This window comes from Rhyacophila brunnea, unplaced genomic scaffold, assembly GCF_057557595.1.
Source record: "Rhyacophila brunnea isolate RB1 unplaced genomic scaffold, BYU_Rbru_1.0 scaffold_6, whole genome shotgun sequence".
Lineage (NCBI taxonomy): Eukaryota > Metazoa > Arthropoda > Insecta > Trichoptera > Rhyacophilidae > Rhyacophila > Rhyacophila brunnea.
The window spans coordinates 196233-223570 of NW_028233276.1; the positions used below are offsets into that span (position 1 = coordinate 196233).

Below are 27338 nucleotides of genomic sequence, written 5' to 3' on the forward strand. Positions count from 1 at the left end.
TGCCGCCCCTAGGCAGTGCCAAAATGCCACCACATTTTTTTTATACAGTACCTACTTTTAATCATCCTTTCGTGACTCCTATATCTAAGAAATGTGTTGTATGGATACATTACTAACAAGATTATACCACTAAAACTAATTTAAATGCCATCTCTGCTTCAATAGACAATATTGCGAGTCTACGGTTTCAGATAGGTAGGTACATATTTGAATAAATTTTAAATTAGGTATGCACTTGTCTTTGCTGTTTACCAAGAACGTGACGTCCAAGGACAACGGAAGTAAAATAGACAACGCGAACACGACAAAAAACGCCTTGTTAAAACTTTTATAGTAGGTACTAATACCGAGGGAGGAAGAACTCACATGTAGGCTGGTAAGATCCTTCATCAGGCATTACTTCAGGTTTGGGAATTGCGGACATCATGGGGCACAATTAGTTTAAAACACATCAATTTAAGTTATAATTCCGTGCGGAATCAGATTTATTTACGCGAAAACATAGAAGTTGTACAAAAAGGTATACATAGGTTCAGCATGACTGAGATAAACTGAAGTTATTATAGAACGCATGTTTGGTGCTACAAAGCGTTAAGTTGGCGTGGGCGATAGAGGTTGATTATTTAAGGGCACGTAACATTTACTTGATTTGCACTTCACTTTATATTATTACCACGAGGTTGCGTTTATACAATATTTATTGATAACACCGTAACGCTAGGGCACAATAATTGAGGCGCGGGTGGTCACGCAGATTTGCCCGCAACCCGCGCGCGCGCGCCGACACACGACTTTCTCGTATTATGCGCTCTCCGTGGCGGGTAGGTTTTTACTATTTTACTCATTTTCAAAGTGCATTCAGGGGAATCTTGTCTGCTGAGGAGAGGGACAAGGGGGGTACATTCACGCTGGGAAGGCGCGGTATCCAAGGAGTGCGGGTTACTTGAGAGATTTTTGAATCTCTCAATGGTAAATGCGCCGGTCAGTGTTCAAGGTTGCATGTAATTTCCAAGAAGGCGTCCACTGTCCAGGTACTTGGCCCTGTATGAATGACAGCCGTCAAGCGACGCGTTCGCTTGCGAAACATTTATTTGTGATATTATTTTGTAATGCAGTGCTGGTAAACTTTTGTCAGGTATATTCCAATGATGTTTTTTTAAAATTTGTGGTTAGATTACTAATTTGATATGGAGTTCTGATAGGTGATTTGAGGCATACTTTGAGGGGGAGGATATATTTGATGACAGTACTTAATAACTACATTTTGTTTCCAACCAGTGAGCTGATTTTTTTTAATGTAAAGATATTTCCGTTATTAGGTAGCTATTTCTATATATACCTAATGATTCTCCTCGATTTGCTGCCCTTTGGGTAACTGCCGCCCCCAAGCGGCGCTCAGCCTACCTACCCCCACGGGACGTCACTGCGGTCATCTCTATAGCACCGAGATGAAAAAAATATGCATTGTTTGTGGAGTATTGTAGATAATTATGTTCCTATTTTATTAGATCCTAATCTAACCTAACCTTACCTGACCTAACCTATAATAATCCAGTATATCGGCTATTTTCAAAATTTGTTAGTTGACTTCCTGTAAACCGACAAGAACCGTGTTTTATTTAAACATGAATTTTATCTCAGTACTATACAACCCAAAGAGGTTAGACGGTCTTTAATATACGACCATATATTTCCGATACAATATTTCACGGTGAAGTGTGATATGGCGAATTGCATATGTACAAATTTCCGGACACGACCTAGAAGAAGGCTTATACAATATTTTTCGATTAGGATGTTGAACACATTTACTGAAAGAATGATCCATGGTTATGTTTATAAACTGGACGAATATTAACATTGCTAATTTGGCATTTCTGATTTTCTTAGCAATGGCTGCCACTTTGTTACCTATATTCATTGTTTTTACTCAATTTAATTATTTTGTATTTTACAGGATTTTTCTACTAATTAATATTAGCTGCTTTTCTTCTCAATATGATGGATTGCCTTTTTATAAGCCCTAAAAATTGAGTTATTATAAATTAACAATGTAAATAAGTTTTGATAGTTCAAATCCAATTCAAATCCAATATCCAAAGTTTTGGATAAATACCCAATACAGTTTGTGACAATCTCAAAATACAGTTGGGCTGGCCACTTCGCTTGAAGAACAAATAATCACTGTACACATCACATCATTCAGTGTTGCCTAAAAGATATTGTAAGACCTAAGGCGGGGAGGGCCTACAGAACGTGGTGTGGTGAGGGTGTGGAATTTCCAGCAGACTTATGTGGCACGCTCAATAGAAAATAAAAAAACAAGATTCAGATGCCCAGTGCGCAAAAGTTTGTCTCAATTATAAATAATCACGGACTTGTTATAAAATGTAGTATCTTCGTATTTAATTTTGTTTACTATACTAATATGATTTGTCTTTCTTACAATAAACAATAATATAAAGGCTTTAATTATCTACCCTTATTCACATGTTAACTATCAAAAATTTTTGGTGTGAAAAATGAAGCCTCGCCACTATTATTCAAATTGAGAATTAGTTCAGTCAATGAATATATTACAGAGAGCATGGTATACGTCACAATTTTTGACTTCAGGGCTTTGTTAGGAGTAGTTAGTAGGTAAACATACTAAAAGTCCCCGCGTCTGGGAGGTGAGCTAAAGGCGGGAGGGGGGTCGAAAGGTCCCATTTTTTGGTTTTTCGCTTATATCTCGGAAACGGTGCATGTAGAAAAAATCAAAATATACTTAGTGTATGGACTCATTTTATATAATGCAAATTCGTATAGTAGAATAGAAACTATAGTTTATTTACGTAATTTTATTATTACATTACAATATTATCTCAATATGCCATTTTTGATCACTGATCGTGTACATCATAAGACATGGGTGAGTTCAGTGTTGTCTAGCCATTCAGTGATCAAAACGTGTGCAAAACGTCATCTGATATGTCATCAATCATCATAGTTATTAATGTACGAGTACCATCAACCATCCTAATATAAATTTTGATTAAATCATATTAGTCCTCGGTTGCAATCCTAACCAGAAATCATCAGCTGATGCGAGATTGAAGGTGTTTGTTTTCAGCTTCATTGGCCTAGCGGTTTTTGCCGTTGGAATGCAAGTGAATTTGGACAGCAGGTGGAAGACTATTGCCTTAGTCTCCATCAGGGCAAATCTGGATGCTGAAATCATGATGGGGTTTACAATTAAATTGGTTATATTTGTTTTCATCTAGTTATTAGTTTGTTATTTGGGTACCATATCTGTCACCCGGTTTCACCATTATTTGCTTCCTTAGGACGGTAAAATTGCTGGTTACAAATATGTCACAATATGCTCCATCATAAGGTAAGACGACATCTTTATTTTGTGTAGTTTTCTACCCACTAAATGTTTCATGGGTAAGTATATTTACCAAATCTGTACCCAAAAGTAATTTATGTTACACAATATGGGGTATTTCAATTGAATTCTTTTAACGATGTCCAATTACAGTAGCGAAACAATCAACTAGGCGTCAGAAAATCGTAAAGATATATTATGACCTCACTGAGTATTGAATCCGGAATCCACATATGAGAAACCAGTACCTTACGCATTGGACAACGAGGTTCGCTCATAATCATTAGCTCAATTATCTTACCCCACTTCTCAAGGAGGTCTCTTAACAGTTTTTTTAACAAAAGATGCTAGCCAACTTCTCAATGCATTCGATTAATATTTCCGAATACTCATTGGGGAAAAAAATGTGAATTTGCAAGATGCGGGATTCGATCATAATATGAAACCGTGACCTTTGGCTCCAGACACGGACAATCCACCATAAATTCATAGTAGATGCCGTCAGTAATATTCAGTACCTATATCATATTATTATGAGCATGATCAAGCATGGAAATAGCGCATATTCATCAATGATATGGGAAAAAACATCCATGACCTTTTATTCAAGTATGGAAATACTGGGCCTTTGTTTGTAGCCCTTTGCTTACTTGCAGATCATTGCATGGTTCGATCAAGCAATCTTAACCTGATATAAAGGATTTTAATAGAGGCAAAGTGAGGATACGTCATACATTCTGGCACATAGCTAATTTTTTATTCAATAAAATTTTTCTATAGTCTTACCTATACAATTCCTGGGTCCAGAACCAAATGGAATATAAGTTCCGGGCTTAATACTGGAACTATTTTCTGAAGAAAACCTCTCCGGGTCAAATTTTTCTGGATCAGGGAACAATTCAGGGTCATGATGGATTGAATAAATTGAAATAAGAAATATATCACCCACTTTCATCTGGAACAATTAAAAACAATTACATCAGCCAATTAAAAGTGTCAACTTCCATCCAATTAAATTACTTATAAACTCATTATTGTACATAAGTATTCTAAAATTTGGACTAATCTAAATTAGGTTACGCATGATGCCTTTTAGGTAATGCTAGGTATGACGAACAGGTTGACCCCACACCATTTTACTATCGAGATTTTGCATAAATAAGCATTTTAAATATGAATTCATTTAATAAACTATTTTTTTTATTCAATGAATAATAAGACGCAAGATTTGAGAATGTAACATTCTATATTATATTGAATATACATAATTTGAAAACATCTCATGCATATACACACTAGAAAAAATCATTTTGTAGAAAAAATACGACATCTGCTGGATTCGCACCAGTATGCTTTTCCAATTAAACTACGGGTATCTTAGTTAATTATGATGATTTTAACTAGTAGTTGTTACATGAACATGAAATGCTTATCGAATTATTTCTATAAAAAGTGTGTTCTAGCGTGTTTATGCATGAGATGTTTTCAAATTATGAATTAATTGTTCATTTTCCAAATAAAATATATTATGGATAGGTAATCATTTTAAAAACATTCAAATCAAAATTTTACTTTTGAAAAATACGTTGTGCTTGCTAATAGGTCATCTTTGGAGCATAAAATCAAACATACTTTATGTCAAAAACCATATCAATGCGATGTATACTCATTTAAATGCTCACTAACTACTATTATCTATATAGATATATATGAATGAATGCAATGTATTCTCATTTAAATTTTCTCAGCTTGTTAACTCAAACCACATTAAATCATACATACCGGTAAAAAGACTATGTCAACGTATTTATTTCTCATACCTCATGCTTGCGGTAGTAGAGAAGAAAACACATAAAATGACACAATCTACTGAAAAATATAACAATGCAATGTTTGTTCATTTAAATGCTTCAAATGTGATTCTGAAAGATATGAAATGACACATACCGGGTAAAAACTATATCAATGCGTTTTTTCTCATTTGGTATGTAGCTCGCGATTATATTTTTACACAAATCCTATAATATCACAACAATAAACAAGTTGTTTTTATACATAACTTTGTTTTAATATGCAGTGATATTGATCATCGTGTCTGGAAACTCGTACATAGTTCGCCGTATCACACTTCACCGTGACATGTTGTATCGGAAATATATGGCCGTAGGTATATTAAAGAGCGTCCAACCTCTTTGGGTCGTATAGTACAGACATCAAATTCATGTCTAAATAAAACACGGTCTTGTCGGTTTACACTTTACAGGAAGCCAGCAGCAACAAATTTTGAAAATAGCAGATATACTGGATTAATTATTAAGTTAGGTTAGATTAGGTTTTCATTTTTGAATTCATGAATATTGCCAAAATCAGCTATGAAAATTGAATTAATGTATAGTATACGGTCATCTCTTTCCGATAGAAAGCTCACGGCGAACTGTGCCATGGTGAAATGTTTTTCGTACAATTTACATGTAACCATTGGTTATGGGAGGCAAAATATTATTTGCTTGGGCCGCCAAAAAGTCCATAGGTTGGTTCTGGTCAGATCGCATTGAAGACATTTTTGACTTGTTTCTTCATTATATAAAAAAAAATATCTTAAATTAAAATCTTGTGTTGTTTCAAATCTATGATTGTGAATTTTTTATTAAAGTGTGGTAAAGAGTTTAGTTAATATGTATTACATGGTATGGTTTCGCCTCGGGATCGTCACTCGGTGGAGGTAAAATGTAAGGCTTTACACATTTTCTATCGAGTGATACTCCAGGTGGCCACAGCCTCAAAATTTCTGAAGCACAAAAAAATATTCATAAAAATTACAGAATAATTAACAAACAAGTTGGTTTCTCAAAAAAAAGTTGAAGATAAACCTTCTTCTATATTCTATGCAGATTTCAAATTTATGAAAGTGTAGCTGACAGGCCAGTCACTAAAATTCATGCTGCATTTCACATTCATTTATAGCTAAATTCATACTTGTAGCCCATTTATACGTGCTGGTAGTACGTATTATTGCGGCCATAATGAGAAAATGCAAGTGTAAACAAGTTTCATCGTACAAGTTGCAAGACTGCATTCAAGTATCAAAGTTCACCGGCTTCTAAATTTTCACATGATAGTTACAACTTACAAAATATCAGTGCACGCTCAGTAGAAATATATTGGCGAACCTGATGGAAAACCTACGAACTACATCTCGCAGGGCATTTTGACCTTTACTGATTTTTGCAATCTGTTCGAAATAGCACCACACAAAGAGAACAAACGTGTTCACCAACGCTTGAAGAATGAGATTGGAGAGACAATTGGTACTTTTGTGTGTAAACAGTTATTATCGCGATAGTTTAATTTACCCACTATTGGTGCCAGTAAATCAATGCGCTATTATACTCTGAGTTCTCTAATATCTAATAATATGTAAGTTAAATACCAAAGTTAGGTGTTAAAATCAGCAATAATTCGCAGATTCCAATCCAGGGTTAACCTAGCCATCAAATACATAATCCTCTCATCAATCATTTCATCAGATTATTTGACATCATTCATGTTGCGATGATACAATCCAAAACCTGAACAAAACCGTCATGTGAGTGCAACAGAGAATATTTTAGGAAGCACCAAAAATATGAGTTTGAGTGAGATGGAATAAACTGGAAGTGAGCGTTGATGTGGTGACATGATTATCTTGTTAATTAATTACTCTGTGATATCATTATGTCGGTTCACGAGAGATCGACAGTAGAACAAACTGCAGACTGTGTCAAACTGTTTTGTACCAATGTCTAATTAAATTGCGGTTTCTTTCGGTTTGACAAAGAGAGGCATATCTTGTGTTTTATTATCGTTTATCTCTGGGCTCATTCTTTTTGGCCGAGACTTCCAATGATGTGAATACCCTTTTCAGTGCCCATTCTGACATGGGATGTATCGTCTTTTCTAGTGCACTTAAGACGTTGGATTTGATAAGGTTTAATTGAATTTTAAATACTAAGAAACGCTATCTACACATTGTAGTCTTAGTTCAATGAAAAAAAAAATTGTTTGATTGACAAAGTTTAGTATGCACTATTTATATATCGGATCTTAACAGACTACCTCCACCCTTCGCCACTGACATGTAGTATGTTAATTTTCAGTTATACCGACATTAAAAAAATTGTGCTCAGAAAATAGGTACCTGATACAACCATGTCCAAGTATTTCATAGACTGCAGTTCGGAATAGCTCACTTCTCCATTTAGACAATGCTCGGACACTTGGTCTATTTCATCCTGCAACTTGAATTGGATGTCTGGGTGAAATGCTAACTCGTACAGCAAAAAGCAGAGTGTTGTGGAGACGCCTTCATAGCCAGCTATGAAGAATAACATTGCCTGTGCCGCCAGCTCGTCATCCGACCAATCTGAAATGAAAATGCGAGCATGCATTTAGTCAGGCCATGAAATAGTTGAAATACAAAGCTTTCGACATATACTAAAATATTAGCAATATTGAATGCCCATTTCAATTTCTTGACAAACTTTAATGAATACAGATATTACTTTTGAAAATACCATATTTTTTAAAACGTGTTTAAGTTTATACCTCATTTCTCCACACTTGTGAATTAAGCCTTGCGTTATATAATGATATCACCAGTACCTACCAATTAATCTGTATAATTATTTAATGTATTTAATGACTTGCGTCGGCCTATAACGTTGTGGGTCATTATTGAAAATAGCATATTTTTTAACACATGTTTAAGTTTATACCTCATTTCTCCGCACTCCAATTAATCTGTATAATTATTTAATGTATTAGTGAACTCCATGGCCGAGCGACTTAAGTGCCCGACTATAACGTCGTGGGTCCCAGGCTCGAATCCTTGGTCTGGCAAATAAACATATTGTTTTACAACCTAATAGGTTGGGCAAGTGGCTAACATCCGTTTCTCGTAAAAACAAATCTGTTAAAACAACCCTCCACTCCGTTCGGAGACGTGATATCCAGGTAGCGAAGGCGGGACCATCTGTCTGCCGAAGCGCCCAAGATGATTGTTGATTTCTATAATGACATATAATTAAATAACTAATTAAGCAACGGATTGTAATGAATGTTAAAATCAACGCAATTAAACAGTTTCGACCATGTGTAATTGCCGCAGTAAATGGCAAGTGTCACCTTAGTTAGCGTTGCTGTGTTGGGTTAAAATTTCGGATTAAAGCCATTCCCTAAAACTTGTTACTTCAACACTCAGAAGGCTTCCCATTATTGTTGTATTCCCTTCCCTGGTTAATGGTCATTGAAATGGAATTAACTAGAGTATCTGACTGTAGTTTTGATAACATTACTATACTTCTTGAAAAAGAATGAAGAATAATTGAGACAGTCATGCAGCAGAGATTTGATGCATTGTGGCGGAATCAAATATCTTGAAGATGTAATACTAGTAGAATCACTTTAGAGGCCAGATTTTTACACCGAGCACTGACAAAGACTGTACATTTGAGGCAAATTTATATCTCTATCAAATCAATTCTCACTTCTTTTTATTCCGCTAACATATCCTGCAGAGAATTCGGAAGTAGTAGCAAACCCTTCGTCGGACTGTACTTCAGTGGCACCGGGTTCATATCCGAGAGTCCCTTTCCTCGCTTCCATCAATAGGTGGACCATGTCTGGTCGGACGATCTTCTTTGTTTCTCTTTCCTTCATACTGTTTGAGATTAGGCTTCTGAAGAATGTCACAACTGATTTGTCATTCAGCGCCAAACAACTAAACATCTGTTAAATAAAACCAATATGAAAGATCCTTCGACACAATTAATAGTGCACATAATTATACTGATATCTTGAAAATTTACAAAAATTTGACTTAATAAAGCTTAATTTTATTGTAGTCATTAGTAAAAAAATACTTCTTAGGGCTCTAATGCATAGCAATACTTGTTTAAATATCTTAACTAATGTATGTGTCAACCACGTTTACGCACTTTACAATGAAAATGAGGGTGTATGTACGCTAGCCCCGGTCGATTGATTTAAATTATTTAATATATTGTACGTACACTGCCATCTCTCGGCATCATTTTGAAATACTTAACCAAAATGCAAGTCATTATACATTAAATCAAAAAGGTGAAGCCTTTACTGAGCCTTTTTTAAAGAGGCACCTAGCGGAAAAATACGCACCTTGCAATTTGAGACATTTTTTTGATAATTTACAATTTCAACTGTATTAATTAATAAATATGTATCTGAAAACATTAAAAAGAAAAATCTTATTTAGGTATGGTCCCAATATTGAAGCTCGATTTGATATGAATAAAAAGGATTTCAAGTTATACAAATTTATATTTTTATAAAAATCCATGTTTTTTAATATGAAAATATTTTTTTTTTTCATTTTAAAAAACATTGATTATTATAAAAATATAAATGTGTATAACTTGATATCCTTTTTATTTATATCGTCACGGTACGTCAAATATTATTATAAATATCACAATACCCAATCAAAAAATTTAACAATATTATACCTCAGACAACTTTGGAAAAGCTGCATTAATAAAAAATTTGAGTTGCTGGATTCCTGAAAAGTTTGCTGCCGTCTTCCCCATGCGGAAAAATTCGTTTTGCTGGTTCCGTAAGGAGTCCACGCTCACTCCAAAGGCGCATGATGCTATGACATCAGTTCCGTATCTCGCAAAAGTATCTTTCAATTCCAATTCTACATATCCACGCTCTGGCAAGTAAAAAGAATTATATTTTCACAAACAAACTGTATTTTAAGAATATAATATGAGTAAACCTTCTTTTAATTCTTTGAATAAACTCATTCCCTCATACAGCAGAGAATAAAGAAAACCACATTATATTTACAAAAATAATTGTCATTCGAAAGGCAGCGGTAGTCTCAATTCATGTCAGCGCGTTTTCTTCACATTGTTCAATGGAAGACTGTCACTATATTCACTTATTTTTTTGGACTCACCATTAAACCCCACTTATGCGTCATATCATCACCTCAATATTACAACTAGATAACTTGATTTTCACTGTTTTTGAGATTGAGTGTGATTCTACATTTCTCTACTACTACTCTACAAAATGATAAAACTAGGTAAGTCAGAAGTTAATTGGAACTGTATTAATTTTGTGTTTAAAAATATTTGGTAACTTTAAAACCATACATTAAATAAATAAAATAATATATCTACAATATTTTTTCATACAATTGAACATTATTTAAATAATTGTTTCCAATTAGAGAAGCACAATTTTCCGTTTTTTTTTAAAGTAATAATAATTATAGCCTAGATTTACGTTAATCAAGTAAAGTTTAAATTTCATTTTCCCAACAATGACCAAATCAGAGTTATCTAGTTGTAGTATTGAGGTGACGACATATGCAAATTATGCATGTTAGGCGTTTGGAAGCTCTATCATTAAGTCTATTAACAGTTGACAGTTCCTTGCTTCAGATGCTTGCTATTTGTGATGACAGATTTCTCCAAACACATCATAGCTTTGAACCAGCTACTAAACTCTCTTCATGAATAAAATAAATGAAATATAATTTATTATGTTACTCTAATTAGTTACCTACTTTTGTTAATCTTTTCTTGCATAGCTTCATTAAAAAAGTCTATAACTTGATTTGAACATTCCCTGATGAATAAAAACATATTCTTCATTTTGGAAGTGGTGAAAGCTGGACTGAGGGTTGCCCTCATGTCACGCCATTTCTGTCCTGCAAACATTCCAAACATTCACATAATGCTTTGAACATCGCATTAAAATATGCAGAACTGAAGTGAGTCAGGAAGTCAGGAAGTGAGTGGGGATACATGACCATAAACTTCAAGGACAATAGAGGTTCCGGAATTGGCCACATCGAATGGCGTTCACGTTGGGTTGCTTGTATATTATCGCATTTATAGTTTTATTAATGTGAAAAAGAAATCTTTCGTCTTTACCATACAACCATCATTATTTGTAATATTTAACATCAAAAGGGTGCCAAAAATGGTGGTTATAAACAAATTGCCAACATTTTTCAATGCACCAAGGTACAAAGTATTTTATTGCTATGGCTACAAATTCAACTTAATAACGTAACCAACGTAATACTAAATAAACTTCTAGGTACATTATGACATCCTCTAGTGATCAAGTCGGTCTTTGGTTTGTGAAGTAGTGCAGGATGGATAATATGATGTTTCAAGATGCTCTGTATTAACTCTGATTCATGTTTTTGATTGCACCATAAAGATTGGTATTTTTTTCATGAATTAATTAATTAATATGGATTTCTGGTACATATTGAGAACTTAATAATTTTTTCCATTATTTTAATTTTCTATTAATTAAGTACTTACTTTCTCTGTTGTCATTTTTAATAAAGTAATTATTTTTGAAATCTATGTTTTTTTTGAAATTGTATACTTTGTAACACAATAATACTGTTTTAGACTGTCCCATTAAATGACGTATTGTAACTTGCTTTAAATAGTATTAACATAAATTACCTTCCATGTTGAAAAGGTTATTCCCGAAGAGCGGATCATTGTGAGGATCCACTATAACACGGTGGTCTTGGAAATGATCAAAATCTTTCACAGTCAACTGTTTTATCAGCTCAATATCTCTGATCAGCAAGTTTGTGTTTGTCAACTGGCGGAATCCTACATACCTGATCAAAAAATAATAATATTAAATTGTTCCAAAATCATGTCATAAGTTTTAACGTTCAATGTAACGTTTAAAGGAATATTTCTATAGACTCAAGTTAATAATATACTCGTAAAGTAAGTAAAAATGAGTCACTATACAGGTTTGACAGGTTTGCTCTGATAATCGATAAAAATTTTATTCTACATATAAAATTATGTATGATTTAATGGCTTAATTTTAGATATATGAATATTTTTTGACTATTATCTACTACGACTTGGCTTAGGCAGGGTTTTTAATTGTATTTTAAAAACTAACAAACATTATCTACACATTGTAGTTATTAGTTCAATTATATTTGACTGACAAAGTATTGCCAACTATTTATGTCGGATCTTAACAGCCAACCTCAGTGACGTCCCTAGATAAATAGCCGGCCCTAGGCAGCGCCAAAATACCGCCCCATTTTTTTATACAGTATTTTTATCATCCTTTCATGAGTCCAATATCTAAGAAATGTGTTGTATGGATACATTACTAACAAAGTATCAGACTGTAATTATTTGCAAATCTGCACGTGTCGTTTCTGGTCACCAAGGATGTCGAAGGGCGACGGAAGTAAACTAGACATTGCGAACCCAACAAAACCAGTGAGCTGAATTTTTTAATGGAAAGATAATGTCGTTATTATTAAGTTTAGGTAGTTATTTCTATATATTCCAAATGATTCTCCTCGATTTGCTGCCCTTCAAGTAACTGCCGCCCCCAAGCGACGCTTAATCTGCCTACCCCCACGGGACGTCACTGGCCAAACGCCACCCTTCGCCACTGGTATGTAGGAATGGAATCTTTACTTGCGTATAGAAGTGGCGAAGGGTGACTTTTGGAAAGAGGTAAGCTGTGGAGATCAGAGAAAAAGAGCACAATTGTCAGGTAACTTACGGGAAATAAGAATTTCTTTTATTTTGTTAACTGTCAAGATAATACTTACTATATTACTACTGATGAATAGGTGCACACTAATGACAACGACACACTGGTCATAGGTTTCACCGCTGAATTTGTCAAATTATTTAAATCACTTATGGCAGTAGAATTCCACGCATACTTTTCTTTACCAAACAATACGCATCGCCAACAAAAAAGTTTATTTAATGTATAACTGCCAGTTAAAAACAAATATTTATCATATAAATTGTTGTGAAAATGTCTAATATAAGTTTTTTTGCTGTATTCAAATCTAAATGAACCCTTGGAAGGTCAAGCTTTGATAATTTTTAACTTTTGAAGAAACGTCAAACTCAGGAATGATTTTTTTTAAATGCAATCGTTCGCACATCTTTTATCGGGACACTACACAATTTAATATATAAATACTTATATATTTAAAGCACTGGCGAATGATTTCGGTAGAATATGAGATAATTTATCCACATTCAAAACACAGTAACACACTGAATTTTGTATTATAAAATAAACCTTTATCACCGCTTTGAAATGTCAAAATGACATGAACTGTGAATAGCATGCTATGTTTGTCTATGACTGAAGTAACCTAAATAATAATCGCGAATTAATACAATATTTATTTTTAATAACAATTTATAAATTATATGTGATCGAACACAATAGTTATTATTTTTTTTAATCATCCTTACTATTTATTATTTGCTTTAAAAGATAATCATAGACAATAAACAAATCAACATAGCGCATAAGCTTGTCCTGTTTACGCTTCCAAGTCGGGAACAAAAACGCAGACATGCATGAAGTTGGCAACTGAATTGCGGTAGAAAATTCGGCTTGGATTATGGTCGACATAATTCTAAAAATAGCACTCACGTTGTGACGTTCCGTCAATTATTTTTGATTCGAAACTTGACTAAATTAAACGCTCTACTTATAAATAACGACGATAGATGACAATCAATATTTTTACTATAACCTAGTCCTAGACAATATAGATATTTATTTATTTAAATTAAATACTTGAAAATAGAAGGTAAGCTTTAAAGAATCGCTTAGTATGGAACCTTAGCCACTGGCGTATAGCTAATATAGAAAAAATATTGTGTTTTTGGATGAGATAGTTTAAAAAAAATTCCTACGTGGCACTCTAGATAAGACTCCCTTGATAAAGTGACCTTAGGTTAAAAATGATGTTCACCACTGATTTTTGAAAATCAGGTGGATAAAATCAATTTAATTTACCTACTTTTTTTTCATATCTAAAATACTACAACAAAAAAGCTTAAAAAGAATATATGTAGCGACGTTAATAAAATTTAAAATGTTTACTTTTGATCAGGAAAAGTTGTATAGAGTCTCGAGAAGAAATCTTTCAAGTGTTCTCTGAATGTCAAAACCGTTGCGGTGTGTCCCAATATTGGGATCTTAAGGGGCAAACTCTTAACCCCCTTCCTTCTGAAATATCCTTCCTCCCAAATACTGTATATGTACAGGGCTAGGAAAACTCCTAAGACTGCGATGCTTAAGCCGAAGAATAACATTGTTGATTCTTCTGAAACAAGACATAAAGGTAATGTTAAAATATCTCAAAGACAAAAATTGCTTGATTACTTGGTTACCCTACAAATGATTTTCATCGATAGCACTTAATAGTATGTGTGAGTCAACTATGTCTATTTGCGAGAATATTGTGTGTATAGATGTTGCTTGCTGAACAAAACTGACACGGAGGCTGAATCAAAGTGAAATCCCAAAGCATAAAGTATTCAATATATGCTTATGTATGAGATCCAAAAATTAAGAAAAACTTCTTCTTTCTTCTTTTGCCATATCCGCCCCTTAACTGGAGCATATGGACACCACGCGGTGCCTCCAAGAATCCCTGTCGCTTGCCAGTCTTCTTGCTTCGTTCCAGGTCAAACCAGCATCCCGTAGTTCCGCCGTATACACTCTGTAGATTGTATTTAGTGGCCTTCCAGGACGCCGGAATCCGGTCGGCTTGAAGAACAGGCAAGCCAGGTTGAAGTTCTCTTCTGGCATCCGCAGCACGTGGCCGAGCCAGGTCCAACGTCGCCTCTTCACTTTCAGCGTGATGAGAGGCTGCTTGGTGCATTCTCTTATCTCCTCGTTGCTCCTAAAGTCATACCACCGCACACCCAGTATTCGTCGCAAACATCTCTTATCGAAGCTCAGTATACGGTTGCTCTGAGCCTTCGTCAGATGCCATGATTCGCAACTGTAAAGCAGCACCGTCAGAATGCAAGCGCCGAATAGGCGGCATTTGGTTTTGACCGAGTACAATCGTGAGTCCTAGACATTCCGCATCGAGTTGAATGTTGCTCCAGCCATTCCCATTCGGATAGCGAACTCTTTCTGCAAAATGCCATCTCCCGTGATGTGTACCCCCAGGTACTTGAAGCTGTCGACGCTCTCGATGTTTTGTCCGTCGTTAATCAGAGGGAAATCTGGATCAGGACAAGTGCTATTACACAAGACATTGGTTTTCTTCGCGTTGATTTTCAAACCAACGCGAGAGGAGTTGTTATGCAACCTGTCGATTGTCTCTTGAATGCCCTCGATTGAGTTGTCGAATAGGACAACGTCATCGGCGTATTCTAGGTCGCATAGCTTCACCGTGGGGGTAACAGGTATGCCTCGGTCGGGTGGTATTGACTTCCATAGTATGAAGTCCAAGAGAATGATGAAGAGAAACGGTGCAAGGACACAACCCTGTCTGACTCCGGTCGTGACCCCGAACCATTCCGTGACAGTGTCTCCAATTCTGACACAGCATTCGCTATTCTCGTGCAGGCTTTTGATTATGGCAATGATCTTGGGAGGGATCCCGTATGCTCCCAGTATCGTCCAGAGGGAGGGGCGGTGCGGACTGTCGAAAGCCTTCTCATAATCTACAAAGCAGCAAGCCATCGGACTGTTCAGCTCATGGCTCTGCTGGAGAAGACATCGAAGGTTGTGGATTTGGTCTGCACACGCTCGACCAGGTAGAAACCCGGCTTGGTTTTTCCTGAGGACGTGCATTATTGGGTCCCTTATTCTCATCAAGAGGATGTTTGCCAAAATCTTTCCCGGAACACTGAGTAGCGTAATGCCTCGGTAATTGTCGCAGCTTAGAGGGTCACCTTTTTTGTGAAGTGTGATGATTTCACCGTTCACCCAGTCCCTTGGACAGCGCTCTTCTTCCCACACCTTTGTCATCAAATGAAACATAGGGTGCAGGATTGCGCTCAGACTGTACTTGAGGAATTCAGGATGAATCCCGTCTCCCCCCGGTGCCTTTCCGTTCTTGAGCCTTTTCACAGCCGATTTTATCTCGGTGTGCGTGGGCGGGCAATCGGAAATGTCGGTCGCTCGGAAAATGTCCAAAAGTAAAGCTTCCGCAGATATGTCAAAGGGATCCAAAGGGGGTGGGCGGTTCAGCACTCCGCAGAAATGATTCTTCCAAATCTTCTTGACGCATTCTGTGTCAGACTCTATTGCTCCACTGGGACCACGAATGGCTCCGGAAGTCGGTGGTCGCCTGCCGCAGACTTCACGGGTGATTCGGAAGGGTTTCCTGGTGTCATTTCTGCTTGCTGCCTCCTCTGCCGCTTCAATTTGCCGGTTCATAAAATTGCGCTTGTCCAACCGCACGGATCGTTTGACTACCCTGTCTTGGGTTTGGTAGGCAGTCCGGCGGTCCTCGGTTCGGTCGGGGTCTGTCTCCTCGTCTCTCAGGGCTTTCAGCCTGGCTCGTTTTTCAATTTCAGCCCACGTTTCGTCAGATATCCACTTTGGCTGCTCACTCCTTCTGGTACCAAGGACGGTACGGGCCAACGACACAATCGCAATCTTTATGAGGCTCCAGTCCGCCTCAATGAGGTCGGATTCAGATGTGTGCCTCTCGTAGATACGATCTACACTATCTCGTACAGCAATTTCGAAGTCGATCCGAATTCTGCGGCGTCGGAGCTTCTCAATGTCAATTTGTTCGCGCTTTGGAGGCCTCGCCTGGCGACTGAGTTTTACTCGGATGTTTCCAATGAGTAACTCATGATCGCTATGGATATCGGCACCTCTGTAAGTACGCACGTCGAGAAGTTCCTTTCGGTACTTCAAGCTGTACAAGAAGTGGTCAATCTGCGTCCTAGTGCGTCCATCAGGAGACGTCCACGTATATTTGTGAATATCTTTGTGGGGAGAAACCTTTGTGGTGGTCAACGGCTGGTCGGCCCCAAGTGGACACATTGACGCCAGTAGATGTGTTCATAGCAAAAGTTGGGAAATGCCAAACTGCCAGCAAGTCCCATCTGCTGGCCTCCCCGCGGTGACCTCCGGGCAATGCAGCGTAAGCTGTAGCTAACAACAGGGGGCGAAGGGCGAGTGACCGGCGCCATAAAACTGGCCTTCTGGCTAAGGGAAGGAAATCCCCGACAGAAAAACCCAATCGAGCCGACCCTCAGGGCCCTCGTGGCTCAGGCCTCGGGAGCGCTGGGCTAATCACCTTGCCTCCTTAAACGAAACAGATTAACACAACACCTACACAGCAGCCTCGGACGACAACCGGTTCTGTAAAACGACGACCTTGCATGGAAATGGACAATGAAACAGGTAGAGTAATCCTCTCTAACAACTCGAGTATGCGCATTGGGACATATAATGTTCGCACCTTGCGTACCCCCGGAAAGGACCTGCACGCCACACGCATCATGCACACCTACGGTGTGGACATCCAAGGGCTGAGCGAAGTGCGCTGGAAAGGAGCCGGGAGAAAGTTGATTGAGGGTTACTCTATTGTCTACTCAGGTCAGGAGCAATATCATCGCCAGGGAGTGGCAGTATTGATGTCAAAGAGAGCGGCCCGTTGCCTCGTGAAATGGGAACCAATCTCGGAGAGACTGATACGTGCCTCCTTCAAGACGCCAGATAGCTCCTTGACCGTCTTTCAGTGCTACGCCCCCACTGAGGATGCCGACGCGCAGATAAAGGATGCCTTCTACGATTCTCTCCACGCGGCAGTCTCCGCCATCCCCCGAAGAGACCGCGTGATTGTAATGGGGGATTATAATGCGAGAGTAGGAGCAGACCCGGTGCTTGGCCCTACGGTGATGGGACGACACGGCCTCGGTGACCCCAACGATAATGGTGAGAGGCTCGTAGAGTTTGCCACTCTGAACGAGCTCGCCATCGGAGGCTCTGTTTTCCCCACAAAGAAAAACAGGATGTGGCATATTGGTAATAAGATAGATATGACCAAAGTGATGAAATGGCAATTGGGTGGAGATGTCCATCTGTGAACGGCTAGTAAAAGTAAGTATCATTTTCGCTCCTGTGGATCTACTCTATACACAAGGCGGCTATCGATGTTAGTTTATCATATGTATTGAGACGGTTAATTGTTACAATAAGTTAACCGTCTAAACTGTCAGAAAGTGCTGTGTTTTAACAGCCCCCCCTCTTGGCTGTGTTAACTTTTAGAGTGAGATAGATAGTTTTGACAGTTTTGACAGCTTAGACGGCTAACTTATTGTAACAATTATAATTCCACAATACATAAATATGATAAACTATTGTCGATAGCCGCTGATAGCCGCCTTGTGTATGGAATAGACCCACTGATCAGAGCCTCCACGGAGTTGAGGTTATATTAACAGTGTTTTTTTTTAGGAAGAACGGTTGTTAGCCATTGATCCAATCGATTAGATCCTTGCATTGGATCAATCACACATTTAAAAAAAATCACATCCGTATTTTTGCCCAGTGTGCAATCGAACCTGAGACCCAACGCTTCAATAGACGGCCACTCTGCTAACTCTAATACTACTACAAAAGCGGTCATACAGAAGATAACCGCTGATCTAATTCTATGTGAAAAACTGGTGAATTATTGACAAATCAATGTTTGGTGGAAATCCATGGCAGCGAAAGATTCGATGTCAAGCGACCATTCATATATCATTTTATCATTTAGAAATTTAAAAAAAAACTAAAATAATCTGAATATTTAATATTATAAAAAAAAGATAAAATATAAGTGGAGTAGGTACCTGAGACACAAAAATTCATTTACTGTAATGTTTAAGTGTCTGAACAATGGTATTGAACATCTCAATAGACAAAATATTTGAAAGAGAATGAATTCTTGATATTAAAAAAACGCATTGAACCCATGCTGATGTCGATGACTGTAAATCTCACGGTGCAAAGATAAATAATATCATAGAAGTGATGAGAAATTTGTAAAAACAATGTTTTGATTTTGCTTTGAGTTTTCACAGGTTTTCAATTTGTTCAATGGACATTTTGTAACCATTTAGGGAATAGTGTTCAATAGTGCAACTAAAAATGACTTGTTATTAATAAACCTGATGGTTGCTGGCTCGAGTTCTGTCGGGCAGGAATAGATATTTTGGTGGTATGTTCTGAATCGTGTATGTTATTAATTATTAATCAACTTACTTGCTTTAGACACTGTCACAGTAATAATGATATATTATCAAATTAAAAACAGACAAATGAGTTGATTACTTTGTTTTTCCATCTAGTCAGATACCTAATTAAAAAAACATTTGAGTGAAACACTAGTCGTGTTTTTTAAATACTCAAAAGATAAATAGCTCATTAAAAGATTATTTAATTATCTGACCCTCTCATATCCGCCAATAACTTTATCAAATATGATAAGAATTTTACTTCTGCAAGGCCATATTATTATTGATCCTGTGTTTATCACAAAAAATTTGGGCTGTATACCTAGAAGGGTTACATGTAAATTGTACGTATTACATTTCACCGTGAGCTTTCTTATCGGAAAGAGATGACTGTTTGGTCATCTTTATAGCACTGAGATGAAAAAAATATGCATTGTTTGTGGAGCATTGCAGACAATAATGTTCCTATTTTATTAGATCCTAACCTAACCTAACCAAACAAATAATAATCCAGTATATCGGCTATTTTCAAATTTTGTTCGCTGGCTTCCTGTAAACCGACAAGAACTGTGTTTTATTTAAACATGAATTTTATCTCAGTACTATCGAACCAAAGAGGTTGGACGGTCTTTAATATACGACCATATATTTCTCCGGACAAGGCCTAAAAAAAGGCTTATAATATAATATTTTCGATTACGATGTTGAACACATTTACTGAAAGAATAATCCATGGTTATGTTTATAAACTGGACGAATATTAACATTGCTAATTTGGCATTTCTGATTTTCTTATTCAAGCAATGGCTGCCACTTTGTTATATTCATTGTTTTTACTCAATTTACTTATTAAGTATTTTACAGGATTTTTCTACTAATTAATATTACCTGCTTATCTTCTCAATATGACAGATTGCCTGTTCATAAGCCCTAAAAATTGAGTGCTTCAATTTCATATGCTTATGCTCCATCTCTATAAAAGAATTTTTTTAGTTTGAAGGAATAGTTCTCTTTTCTCTCAGCCCAGTTAATTAAAAAAAACACAAGTACAACAAAATAAAATGTAATAAGTACCTATAATCCATTTTAGCTTCACTTTCATATCATATCATCTCTATAGAAGGAGGTTTAGGAACCAATATTTAGGTTGTAATGTTATTATAAATTAACAACATTGTAAATAAGTTTTGATAGTTCAGATGGATAACAAGAGGAGCAGGGCGAGGGCCTAGTAAGAGAAAACTTTGCCAGAAATGGCATCAGCACATCAATTAATAGTGGAACACCCTTATCCTTGAAATTGCGCAGATTGCGATTTCTTCTACTGCACACAAATTACATTGTTATCACCGTTATTATTTCTGACTGCTCTTATATGAAGCCTGTTGCATCGTTTTCTCTCGCTCCACGTTGCTCTAACTACGTCATATGATCTATTAAAATTATCGAACGTCACGCTTGTGTGGTATGTTTATAATTATCCTATCTACTGTTATATCACTATAATATACATCTCTATTAATAAATAAGACATTATTTAATTGCATTCAAACTTCAAAACAATGTTTAAGGGGGATCCTTATACCAACAGAGGCACCTAGTGGAAAAATACGAATATAGATATGGTAAATAAAAAGGATTTCAAGTTATACTCATTTATATTTTTATAAAAATCAATGTTTTTTAAAATAAATATAAAAAATATTAAAATGATGAATTAGTCAAGAATCTAAACGTTAAAAAATTGAAAACTTAAACTATATTTTAATAATAAATATCACCATAAAATATAATGTAATAATAAGATGCAACAAATTCACATTTTATTACAATTGTAAGTTTCTTTTTCTTTCGACCATGTGCGATCCTAATAGGATCATATGGGGCATGGACCTCCACAGAGTAGAGGTTTGTATTAACAGATTTTGTTTTTTACGAGAAACGGATGTCAGCCACTTGCTCAACCTATCAGGTCCATACCCTGACAGACACAAATTGAAAAACAATATGTGTACTTGCCAGACCCAGGATTCGAACCTGTTAATGACCTGTTTAACTAACCTGAAAATTATTATCTATCTCATATTATTATTACTACACTTTACAATCAATAATGCTTATCATCATTAAAAATTTAAAAACAAATAACAATCGTGATGCTTGTATAATTACTTATAATATGTTTATCATGAATTTCTAAATTTATCTTATCAAATTGAGTGCCAATGCTGGCAAGTTGAATGTATGGCCAGGGTCGCGTCAAGTGTCCTGTCAGAGGTGGAATTACCCATTCAATGGGCCCTATTCACGGCACTAGTTTTTGAAGCCCTCCATAAACTAAATTGAAATACCTAAAAATGACAGAAACTCTCCTATCTCATAATGTTATCTTTAATAAACGTTTCCTAAATCGATCGGAGCAACATTCAACTCGATGCGAAATGTCTGGGACTCACGATTGTACTCGGTCAAAACCAAATGCCGCCTATTCGACGCTTGCATTCTGACGGTGCTGCTTTACGGTAGCGAATCATGGCACCTTACGAAGGCTCAGAGCAACCGTATACTGAGCTTCGAAAACAGATGTTTGCGACGAATACTGGGTGTGCGGTGGTATGACTTTAGGAGCAACGAGGAGATAAGAGAACGTACCAAGCAGCCTCTCATCACGCTGAAAGTGAAGAAGCGACGTTGGACCTGGCTCGGCCACGTGCTGCGGATGCCAGAAGAGAACTTTAACCTGGCTTGCCTGTTCTTCAAGCCGACCGGATTCCGGCGTCCTGGAAGGCCGCTAAATACAATCTACAGAGTGTATACGGCGGAGCTACGGGATGCTGGTTTGACCTGGAACGAAGCAAGAAGACTGGCGAGCGACAGGGATTCTTGGAGGCGCCGCGTGGTGTCCATATGATCCAGTTAAGGGGCGGATATGGGCAAAGAAGAGAAGAAGAAATCGATTTAACCAATATTTTCATCATCTCATCTATCATCATCATAGTTGACACTACAACCCTCGGTGGCTCTTGGTCTCCTTTAAAAACTTCCACCATCCTGCATGACACTATCCAGTTACTTTAAACCAGTGATCGCCAAACAGTCGCTCGCAAGCTAATTCCAATTTTAATTAATTAGGTAAGTATTTAGTTTCCAATAAAAATACCGATTGCATCAGACGTTTTAAAAAGATATAATATGGTTACCACTAATAATTCTATTGTGTGTGTTCGCCACAAGTGACTATGCTCATTACTTTCCTTGTAAACACTTTTAAAATGAGCAAAACTTTTGATCCGGGACATGACACTCAAGATGATCATAGTCTATAGACCAGGAGTGGCGAAAGCGTTGACCGCGTAACTATGCTTAGTCACCCGCCTGTCTGATATGTACCTACACATCTCTGATGCCCATCCCACACAGCATGCGAGACAAGCTGTGTGACAGAGACAACTCGCTACAATCTCGAAGTTAACCGATTATCGACGACAGTCTCTCTCTAAAACCCGACAGGTAAAACAAGAGTTGACTTGTAGGTAACGCACGTGGCGACTGTAGCACATAGCCGACGTGTATGTGGCCATTTCGGGTTTTAGAAGTGACATTCCGCTTTATATATAGTTAATATGTATTCACAATAACACTGTTCGCGTTAATAATAAGAAAATAAAAGAGCATATTGTTTTATTTATGAACTAATTAGTTTGTGAGAAGAAATCATTATTTTCTGTTATTAAAATAACATGAGATTTTTGTACTGTAGTTAATATTTACGATTTGTATAGCTAATAATAAGCATATTGCTTGCGATAATAAAAGTATTTTTTTACGTTTTTACGTTTACTTTACTTTTGTCTGAAGTCATCATTATTTGCTATTATTAAAATAACTTGATATTGAATAATTGGTATTGACATTATCTATGTTTATTTTCAATTTAGACTTATTTTTGGCTTTAGATTACTTTTAATGTTAGTAGACCGCTGCCAATAATTTCAAAAGCAGGTCGCCCGTAGTTGTTGAAAGTTAAAGACCAATATTATACTACCGTCTATAATCTCTTTCCTTTGATAAAGTTTTAAAAATATACAGAATTAGTGGATAGTTTTTGGGAATGATCGGAAAATAAAAGACTTTATGGTGTTTTCAATAATATATTTAATTATAATAACCAGTACCGGTTTCATTGCACCAACAATTAATATCAGTAGATACAAATAAGTGGAAAAACAAGCGAATACATTACAGCCATAATAATTAAATCAACTAATACAGTACAACTAGTACAAACTAGACAGCTTATATTAATTTATTTATTTTTTAATTTTCAGATTGCCGATCTTCCTAAATAATAAACAACTTTCCCGTAGGAAAGATTGTATTCTTTTCTACAAGACAGGATGGATACCACCTGCAGAGAAGTCGATTCATGTTTCAATTTTGTCCTTCTGGGATTTCCTTTAATCTAAGAATGCAACATTCTTTTATTGAACATATATACTTAATTTGAAAACACTTCTGAGAAATATAAAAACAATAGAAAAAATAAAATAATGTTACATTCTTCTGAATTATTCGTTGAATAAAAATAATGGTTTATTAAATTATAAGCAAGCGCAAAAAATACATTATAACAAAAATTTGGAGTGATCCTGACTTCGGTGTCAATACAAAAAGCGATTGCCGATAAATAATGCAATTTATAAAGTGCTTCAGAGATTATTGTAAGACACAATTAGATAGGACATGTATACCTTAGTAGTCAGAGCACGTGGGCGCGAATACCGGGGGTGCATGTTCGAATCCTGCTGGGTTTATCAAATTTTTTCCCATTGTTATACATTTCTCAGAAATGTTTTCAAATTGTGTATGTTATACATACATTTTCACAATACTTGTATGACAAAAATGTTCTAAGCACCATTGAGATCTATTTTTGCAATTTATAAAAATTATGAAAACATCCATTGATAATAAAGTACATACCTATATGGTTAAAAATAAGATAATTAATTCCAATCCGTGAGGTTGATAATTATGAATATTTGAACACTTTCACTTGTGTGAAATGTCTAAATAAGATTTAATGTTTATGTTAATACATTGAAATATCTTATCATTATAACGTAAAAAAACTATACAAATTTAACATTTTCTATGCCTCACGATATTACTATGGTAGTATCTGACAAAGTGCAGATTTTTAATGACACACACACACACGTTGAATGTGAGAGCCAAGCTCTTACTACAATCACTGTAATAGCGATAACTTTTGTTAGTTTCATAATTATTCAAACATGTGTCAATGAGTGTTTAATTTTTTAGATTATTCAAATCAATCGACAGTGGCAAGTATTTTGAGTTTAAAGTCGGACGAGATAACTCAAATATAACTCGATATAACTCATATAACTCGATATAACTCAAACATAATTTCTATGTGCGGCCTGTCGATCACGGCCTCATAGAGCAAGAAAACTCGCTGAAGGCATAGAACCGGTTAAGCACAGAGTAATATAAATGCATACTTCTTTATAAATGAAGATTATAATTGCCAATTAAGAAAATATGAATCATAATATTATTTACCTATTTAATATTATATTTCTATGAAAAGAGAAGTGCAATTGTTATTTATTAACATCTCCTATTTATAAAAGTGCATTCAATAAAAGAAATAAAACATTTTTTCTCTAAAAATCTTGTTGTTATCATGTTTTGGTATGTTCTACATACCCCATAGTAGAATAGTAATTGAGGGGTGTATTTTCAAAGTGAACTTACTCCACTACTTGACGAAAATGAGTTATGAATGCCAGAATTTAAAGGATAAAATTTTGAACAAGTATTTTTTGTATAGAAGAACCTAATAGCATTCAATCCAGTAGAAAAATCAACTTCAAAGTCGGTGTTAGTTACAAAAGTAACATATTCCAATACAGAAAACATTTATGTAACATCGTAAACAGTTTTTTGGCTTTTGGCCAAAAATTTGTTGAAGTGGAATAAGTTCACGCCTCATATCTTAAATTGGAGTACCCATCTCTGAAAATGTCAGTACGGGTTTGAATCATATTGTATCATTCATGCATTTATTGATGAATGTGTATTTTATAGCCCGTTTATACATGCATGGATTTAATGACGGCAGTACGTATTGTCGCGACCATAACAATAAAACGCAAATACGTATAACTTAATTTAAACGATAATAAAGCTTAAAAATCCAAATAGGTAATGAACATATTATATTTTTTGGATGACATTGTGTGACATTAATAATTAATGGATCTACTGGTAAGGACATCAAAAATTAAACTCAATTTAATGGTATGGAATGAGTTTCAGTTAAGCTCACACCTTCACCATATAAGTTGTCAAAATGATGACTCATCAAGTTGAATGTAATGCGTCAATGACATTGAGCTACTTTACAAGCTGCTTGTTGGCAAATTTACAATCTGCTTGTAAACTCGCCCAGTGTCATCATCGAACAAGCTAACAAGCAAATTGTAAACAATCTACCGAGCAAAGTCGAAAGCCGGTCTACTTTCCACGCTACATGCTGGTGTGTGGTACCGATATGCGTCTGCGCAGTAGAGCGATAGTGGCGACCTCCCGGTAAAAAAATGAGCTACTCGATACGTCCTGTCAAAATTCTACCAAAAATGACAGTTTCAACTCGCTAGCTTGTTGGCTTCTGAGCGAGTGGAAAGTTTTGTGTGTCATCATCACAATCGCACTAGCTGACTCGCCCGCTTTTAAATTCGCCAACAAGCAGCTTATAAAGTAGCTCAATGTCATCGACGCATAAAATAGGTAGATATGTTTATCCTGTGGAGGACTTCTCTCAAACAAATAAATTACCTATTTTCATCCATCAGCGTGTTTAATTCAAGTTTGTCATATCTGTCACAATGCCGTTAAACAAAGTTTAAAAAAAATCAAGAAGTGATATTTAATAATTGTACCTACATAACTAATTTATTTCTAATAATGGCACATACATTTAACTCTAAATTAGATGATAATCTTAACCTATGAGATACTATATTCATTAAAAAGACATTATTATTTTATGTAATTGTTAACATGGTTATGAATGTTTGTACGGTTCAATAAGAAATCAATAATTGAAATTCACAGGGAAATTCTATTCTGTCCAAATAACAGAACAATATTTTTATAAATAGTAAAATCAAACAATACCCAATTTAAAAATAATGGAAAAATTCTAGAGCATTTTTAAATTTAAATAATGGAACATACCTAAATTTAATAGAACGTTTCCTTTCAAATACAGTACACTCTCAGTAATCCGCCGCTTGATTATCCGACAACTACTATAATCCGCCGTTATTTTTACTAGTTGAAAGCACAAAGTCAAGCTCTATAATTTGCCGGTATTCGATTGTCAAATTCAGTAGTCCGCCGCGTACAAGTATACAGCGCAGATGAGACGGCTTTATTTTGGAAACTTCTCCTTCGTAAAATGTACGGTCATCGTGAAGAAAGTAATGTACCAGGGAGGAGAGTGCCCAAGGACGGCATCACAATAATTATGCCGCGCTCCAATGCAACCGGGACACACAAACTGAAGCTTTCGGTCATAGGGAAAGCCAGGAATCCTAAGCCATTCAAGAATATCTGTCTCACTGAACAACTGGTTGTGTCAAGTGATTTACTGTTTAATATTTAGTTAATAAACTTAGTTTACAAATATGTATACTTGATTTTGATGATAAATAAAACCGTAATTTGCTAGTACAAATTTCTCAAAAATCTATTTTTACGAAATACTTAGGTAGGTACTGACTGGTTTGACCATATTTTGTATGTATGCACTATAATCCGCCGCTTTCACTAATTGGACACTTGGGGTGGCGGATTACTGAGAGAGTACTGTAGTATGT

The 27338-nt window shown here is 36.0% G+C and overlaps 2 protein-coding genes across 3 annotated transcripts in view; one reads left to right on the forward strand and one right to left on the reverse strand.

Annotated features, from left to right (window-relative positions):
• Positions 1-264: 264 nt before the first annotated feature.
• The window catches only part of LOC147065063 (uncharacterized), a 30077-nt gene continuing 3003 nt past the window's right edge, over positions 265-27338 (forward strand). Inside the window, exon 1 of the mRNA XM_085957021.1 lies at positions 265-3433. The gene's annotated coding sequence lies outside the window, so the exon portion shown is untranslated. The remainder of the gene's footprint in view (positions 3434-27338) is intronic.
• LOC147065064 (cytochrome P450 9e2-like) lies at positions 2809-19481 on the reverse strand. Of its 2 annotated transcripts, none has more exons than XM_085957018.1 (10): positions 19454-19481; positions 14327-14549; positions 11884-12047; positions 10962-11105; positions 9892-10097; positions 8896-9136; positions 7548-7772; positions 6055-6158; positions 4157-4325; positions 2809-3210 (listed from the first exon to the last, which is right to left on the reverse strand). In XM_085957018.1, the coding sequence occupies exons 2-10, from the start codon at positions 14536-14538 to the stop codon at positions 3035-3037; spliced, it is 1641 nt and encodes a 546-aa protein (XP_085813144.1). In that variant the 5' UTR covers positions 14539-14549; positions 19454-19481; the 3' UTR covers positions 2809-3034. The 2 variants fall into 2 exon arrangements, with proteins under 2 accessions (XP_085813144.1, XP_085813145.1); XM_085957019.1 differs by having other exon boundaries at positions 19360-19481.

What these genes read in the sequence shown, in the direction of transcription:
- LOC147065064 (XM_085957018.1), bottom strand. Translation starts at nt 14,538, where the DNA reads ATGTTATTCTTCGGCTTAAGCATCGCAGTCTTAGGAGTTTTCCTAGCC. An exon ending in CTTTTCCAAAGTTGTCTGAG is followed by an intron (nt 9,137 to 9,891) that starts GTATAATATTGT and finishes TTTATTTAACAG; the next exon opens with ATGTTTAGTTGTTTGGCGCT. An exon ending in TGGACCCAGGAATTGTATAG is followed by an intron (nt 3,211 to 4,156) that starts GTAAGACTATAG and finishes TCATGATTTCAG; the next exon opens with CATCCAGATTTGCCCTGATG.